General features: G+C 34.4%; 1 protein-coding gene and 1 non-coding gene across 2 annotated transcripts in view; both read left to right on the forward strand.

Annotated features, from left to right (window-relative positions):
- LOC117117097 (calcium-transporting ATPase type 2C member 1-like) overlaps positions 1-5,161 on the forward strand; it is a 47,829-nt gene extending 42,668 nt beyond the window's left edge. The window contains exon 25 of the mRNA XM_033261284.1: positions 3,825-5,161. Coding sequence (XP_033117175.1) covers positions 3,825-3,860 — 36 coding nt within the window. The 3' untranslated portion in view covers positions 3,861-5,161. The remainder of the gene's footprint in view (positions 1-3,824) is intronic.
- A 1,550-nt stretch (positions 5,162-6,711) lies between these two features.
- Positions 6,712-6,784, forward strand: Trnas-uga. Its single transcript has one exon. It is a non-coding gene; the product is annotated as a tRNA-Ser (tRNA).
- Positions 6,785-6,977: the final 193 nt, after the last annotated feature.

A 6,977-nucleotide genomic window follows, 5' to 3' on the forward strand; every position in this document is an offset into this window, starting at 1 on the left:
GATTTGTATGTTGTCCATATTTGATACAGTGTAATGCTCTGGCCACACTTATGTTTATGTGACAATTATATTGATTTGCCCATATATGGGCATGAAATGCCATAATACACCCATATATGGACAAATCATAGGTATTTTGAACATAAAACGTAATAGTGTGAGCAGAGTTTAAGAGTACCATATTATTTTATATTGATACTATTAATTCTATTAGTAAATAGTGTTTACTATGAAAATGGTCTTTAACAATCTAGCCTAGTGTAGAGTTTATAGACTTGGTTTTATTTTATTGTACTTTCAATCTTCCAGTATTTAAGGCTGAAAATATTTCTTCGAAAATATTTCTTCATTTTGAATTGTGTGATGACGATTTTTATCTTGTCTATATTTCTTCTGTTATCGCTCCTCTGTCACATGATGTAGGTAAGTGGCATTAGCTTGTATTGACGTCATCAAAGGGGCGTGTCTGCATTGATGTGGGCGTGTCTTTCGCAAAGTCATAGTGTAGTATTTGCATATAATAAAGGCTTTTATATTTTATTATTTTTATATTAACTCTTCATTAACGTGTTTATCTACTCTGTCATCATCACCAGGGAATTAACACGGTTTATATGATACTTTTGGTGTAATATCAATTCGTCTCCCTCAATTAAAGATCACTTTTTTGTGGTCCAATAGTAACAAATGTCTTTTATCTTTATTATTCTAATAGACCTTTTCGGAGTGTCAATCAAACTTAACAACTGACTAATCAGAACAGCGCTAGGAATACGCGAGCGTCTCACAAACACACGTGTTTTCCCACTAACGCACGTGTTCGCCTATGTTTTAACACTGTCGCCTTGTGGGACCTTAGCAACAATATCCAAGGGGCGGGGCTTAGCGGAAAGGTCTATTAGAGACCAAAGCTGCTAAAGACCATGGTTATCTCTGGTTCCACAACTGGTATTTAATTGGAGGGAGACCTGTATACTAAACGTCATAAGTTGTATTTCATCTTATATCATTTGATACTTGTACACAGGCCGCTAGTACCCATCTACGTAGGCCTACTTAATTTAGATTATAAGATGTTAGTCTGTGGGTTTGATACAGATAACCCCACCCCCTCCCATCTATTTGCTGGCGGGTCCGATAACGATGAATAAGGGATTTGTACGTACCCATGGGTATCTATATGTTGTAATGCTGTCTGTGTTGGAGGTGTTTTGTTAAAAGGGTATTCCTGTTAGAGTACGGTAATACATTTACCAGGCCGAGTTATGTAGATCGAATCCATCTGCAGAAGACTTATTGTAATATTGTTCACATAGTCAACAGCTACAGTGGTGGGTCCAGAAATTTTGCCGACAGTTGGGTCTGAAGCAAGGGGCCGACTAGAGCCTCGGTCAGGTTCCAGGAATTAAAAAAATCCTTGGTAGGGTTCTGGGGAGAGTCAGTACGGATTTGTATGCCCCAAATTTTGCTTTTAGACCACAATTGGCAATCAGATATCGTTATTTAAATAAGCAAATTATGAATTTTGATCAACGACATCGTCGTGATGTCGGTCGACAAGGTGGTGGGGGGGTTCAACCACTGTATAATTACTTGCCGGGGTCTTTTTGCACCCGTAAATCTCTTATGTTGTAATGCTCTCTGTGAGTGTCCCGTACTACATTTATCATGGGGGTTATGTAGATCGGATCCACAGACATGTAGAATAATATTTTAGCTGTAAGCATAGTTGTATGCTTTCGAGTGTTATTCAGCAGTGTTGTGTTATTGCAATCTGTAGAAATTTTATTTTTTAACGAATTCTCTGCCTCATGTAAAAAAAAAACACGATAATAAATATGGCAGGTGGCAATTTAGTGTAGTCTGTGTGTTTATTGCGATTTTCGTCTTAATTTGGGATATTATATTGTTTGCATGTTTATTGTTGTGTTTGTGTATACACGCTTTGTTACTTTCATGGTTCATTCTTAACCGTCGCATGCTTATCGAACTAATCGTATTGCCATTTTCATCACCATGGGAACATCTAACACAGTGGGCCACTTTGTTGTTATTATTGATAATTTTTATTGTTGGTTTTTATTTCTTTATTGTCTTTTATGTTAGGATTATTACCATTTACTACTATTTGTCACAAAATAAAGTATGCGAAATTATGAGGCTTATTGTTTCTTTAAAAACCGAAAGGTGAACTGACTAATCTCAGATAAGATAGTATAATACATACCGTAATGCACGCCATCGTGTCGGAATTCAATATTTCGACATTGATTATGTCATCATCATAAAAATTGTTTTTTCTTAGTATTTACATTTACAGTTACCATATGATACAAACAAAAAAACGGCTATAAAAAATAATATACAGTACTGTATTATAAAAATAGTACATCAATAACATAACTTACGAAAATCTTAAAACTCTCGGGCACTGTATTTAACGCGTGAAGATAGGTCTACTGATACAGATCACTTATAGTAGGCCTATTACTGTTGTTGTACATATATTTCAGACAATTTCTTACTGAAAAAAATGTTTTCAGAAAGTTGATAAATCGATCGGTCGTAGCCATAAACGATTACTCTTCTCTTCAAAATATAAAAGAACATTATAAAAAAGTCAATCTCAAATTAAAACACAATTTCAAGACTCAATTACCAGCTATTTGAATACAGTACCAAACCGTGTAGTCTTCAATTACAAATCTTTTGCCTATTGCTAGGTTCATATATTAAAGGTCTGGTTAAACGGACAGGGTATGCATAAACAATGTCTTGAACATGAACATAATGGGACTCAAATCAAATCAAATGTTTGAATGTAGCAATAGCAATATAGTGAAAGGCCACCAAACATGGACATACGGAAGTTACTGTTTGAAAATATGCCGCTAATATATAGGCCTATAGAATATTTTTATTTTTGTATTTGAATTATACGGAACGAGCCATTATAGCAACAAGGCCAAATAAATTAAAAGCAAAATATATATATTCAATATGGTGGACATCTGACATAATCTAATGATTGCATGACACTCTGATATTGAAAACACTTAAAGATTTCATTGACTAGACCTATACTAGGTTTTGTAGATATAAAGATATTGACGAAAATACCATTATTTTGGCCGCCATCTTGAAATCCAATTTGGCGGTCATCTGATATAGGCCTAATTTCTGATGGTTGCATAATGCTCCCTAATATTGAAAACATGAGTAAAGACCTTTGAATGACAGTGATAAGTGCTGTAGATATGGGGATATTGATAAAAATCAAATATTTTGGCGGCCACTTTGAATTTCAAAATGGCGGCCCACAAAGCGGTGTTATTTTTTGAGGTCTATTTGTTTTTTAATGATTCTTAGGTGTCGTAGTACCACTGTGGGAAGTTTCATGCTTTCCTGCAAAATGGCTCGATTATTCTCCTTAGCCGCTCTACTGTAGAGAAGTTCATTTTTTAAGCCAACTACAATTAGTCGAATTATATATTTTTTTTCCAGTTTAAAATCACCAAAGTTCGTCATTTCTTGCATAGTAAGAATGTCTGAATGGAAAAAAGTGTGTCAGTAACATTCGTTCAGCAACCCACGTTTGACCTATATTAAATCATTCTCCATACCCGCGGATAGTTGAACGTGTGCTAATAAACGTATCTTATTACGGTTGTATTTCGGTTAACTGGCTTCTAAGTTTCATTTGTACTCTTTTTAACACTTCACAGTCACATTATGTATTATATTATGGTTGGCAAATATACCGTCACATTTTCTCGTCGTTCTCTCATTTTAACTATGCCTACGATTTTTTTTTTTCATTTTAGGAAAAATGTGAAGAAGGCTCTGTCAAATATTTATAATGATACTGTACGAGATGATGACATTCTGTAGGGGTTATCATGCACACTGTTGTATTATACAGTAGGCCTACTACTTTAAAAATAAGGGGGATGGGAGGGGGAATCTTGGAATATTCTCCATCAATCGTGCTCCTGTCACCTGTCCCCTTGCTTGGGAGAGATTTTACTATCCTTAATTTATTATAAAATATTTAATTTACATGTCTTTCATTATATATTCAATCAAATCATTTGGTACGATCACGAAGTAATTCCCCCGTTTACTACGGGTCCTGTTGTTGCTTAGTAACCAGCAGCGCTGCTTTGTTGGTTGACGCTACTGTTACTGCGACCATAGAGAAAATAGAACTACTGTGACCATGGAGGTATAATACCTCTATGCTGCGACGATCACGACAAAGCACAATTAGGTCTACCTGAGCCTACTTAAATCCCCTTTTTGATAGTCATTGTTTTTTTTTCTAGACCGATACCAAGTAACGTCAAATATTTATTATAGGTTTATTATACGTGTGTATTTTGGCCTCCTGTGCCGAACAACTATTGAGTAATTTAAATATTTACACCTTTCGTCAACCCCGTCGTCAACAAAAGCGTAGGCCTACATTTTGCAATGTTTACAGATACTTGAAGCGTCTGTGAGCTAGGTACCAAAATGACAGGCTTCTGTGTGATGAAGGTGAGGAGCAAAATAATTACAGTTTGTATGATTACATAATCACAATGAAAGTGCACTACATGAAAAGCTACTAGACTTTTTGAAAATGAGGCGCCAATGGCAGCAAATGTACGTTGAAATGAAAGTAATTGTAAAATCAATGTCTAGTAAACCACAATTTGACCTACGTTTTGAAATTAGACCTACGTTTTGAAAAAATTGACCTACGTTTTTGAAGAAATAGAAGTACGTGTTGAGAAAGTAGACATTCTAATTTTACAATTCAATGTGATACCAACAAATAGGGGCCTACATTTGTTGCCTGTGGCGCTTCATATTTTAGACCTTCAATTCTGTACCGAACATATTACTATTAAGAAATTTAGAATACTTTTCAACTATAATTCATAAAGTGCATTATAAAAAAGAAATGTACTAAATTTGTATGTATTTATAAAGACGGTGGCATTTTCGATACTAGTGTTCACTTTAATTATATTATTGTTTAAAGTATAGGATGAAGATATTTTGTAGAAAACTTTATTTTAAGAAGCGGTAACGCTTTCTAAATTGTTTAACGGGTAAAATAAATTAAAGAAGTACTGTAGTTAAGTTTATTTAAAAAAAAAAAAAAAAAAAAAAACTAGTTTACTAATTAAACAATCACAGTTTAATCAAGGAGCTCAGTTCAAAAGTCCTTGGATTATAAACCGTCGCTCACATCACGAACTAACACAATCAAAGTAGATTGTGTTAGTTCGTGAAATCATAGTAGCGCGTTAAAACGAGTGCGTATTGGTTGTCAAGCAATTTTGTATTCTTTACCACACAAAAAGTCCTTAACGACAACAGCGCGTATTTTGACGCGCTTTTTTGGTTTCACGAACTAACACAATTGAATTTAATTGTGTTAGTTCGTGATGTGAGCGACGAAACTATTAAAATGAATCTTTCCGGAGTGTACTGTCTTAACAACTGACCAATGCAAACTGAGTCTGGAATACACGCGCGTGTTTCACAAACGAACGCGCGTGTAAGAAGGGGCGGGGCTTAGCGGAAAGGTCAATCTCTCTTCCTGTCTGTCATAATGAACCTCTGGTTTTATTTGGTCTATTCTCAACACAGAGTTACTTGGATAAATTGTACAATATATACGGCGGCGCATTCAATAGTTATTCGTGGTATTTTTAATTTTTAATATTAAATCATTTCACTTTTTTTCTATTTTTATGCTAATGTTATTAATGTCATTCTAATATATTCTTATATAGTTCAGTATACCAATGTACTTGAGTATGCGCTTCAATTTATTTGCTATATTAGTCATAGGGAGTTTTTGAAATCTCAATGTATTACGTAAGAAGCAATATGTATGATTACCTATAGGCCTACTACATTATTTGCACATGTAGGCCGTCGAGTTGGTAAATTGTAACGTGTAGGCCTCCTAGCGTTTGCGTTGTGACTTCACAAACACTCTATTGTCAAATTCAGAAGTGAGATGATATCTTTGTGATAATTAATAGTGGCTCTATATAATTTTCTCATTCACGTTACGAGAGTGAATATGATGGACTAAAATTGAATCACTCGATTTACGCTGATGATGTTGTTGGCACGTCGATGAAGCCGGGTTGCAGCTTGTGCACATTATGTGAAAAACTAAAACTAAGCCTAATGGCAAATAACATGATTTATGTCAACTCCTTACATCTTGACCATATTTGAATGATCTCAGTGATGAGTGAAAAGACAAGTCAGGTCACTGTGCATACGAGAAAATTCAGCCTTCTCCATGAATACATTGAGAGTGTGTTATAACAATAAGAAATCTATTACGACAACCTAGTTATTGTAGTGCAAGTGCACTTTTTGTAAATAATTTTCTTCTGTCGTTCCAAGAATTTATGAGGAAGTTTATATATAGTTTTTCACAAGATTTTGAGAATTGAAAATCCTCTATTGTGTTAACATTAATAAATTTTTTAAGAATCCTGTTTATTCAGTAAATGAAAAAAAAACTTCTGTATGTTTCATAGCTTAAAAACTGATATATTATATATATATATATATATATATAAGTATATATATATATATATATATATATATAGAGAGAGAGAGAGAGAGAGAGAGAGAGACCTATAATGTGTAATGGAGTGTATCTGGTGGTATTTGAATGTGCTCAACCATGAAGCCTCCATGGTCTAATGGTTATGACGCTCGCCTTGACAGCGAGAGGTCGCAGGTTCGAATCCTGCCAGAGGCATTTTATTACACAATTTCTTTATTCATTTATTTACAGGACTACATTCGTTGTGAACTATGCTACACGATGTATTATTATGTCCTTTATTCGAACACTGTATTTACCTTTCTTTGATGATTTGATGATAATAAAACTATTACGACAACCTAGTTATCGAAGTGCAAGTGCACTTTTTGTAAATAATTTTCTTCTG

Source organism: Anneissia japonica, unplaced genomic scaffold (genome assembly GCF_011630105.1).
Source record: "Anneissia japonica isolate Jap-2015-1 unplaced genomic scaffold, ASM1163010v1 scaffold287835_len3118868_cov185, whole genome shotgun sequence".
In the NCBI taxonomy this organism is placed as follows: Eukaryota; Metazoa; Echinodermata; class Crinoidea; order Comatulida; family Comatulidae; genus Anneissia; species Anneissia japonica.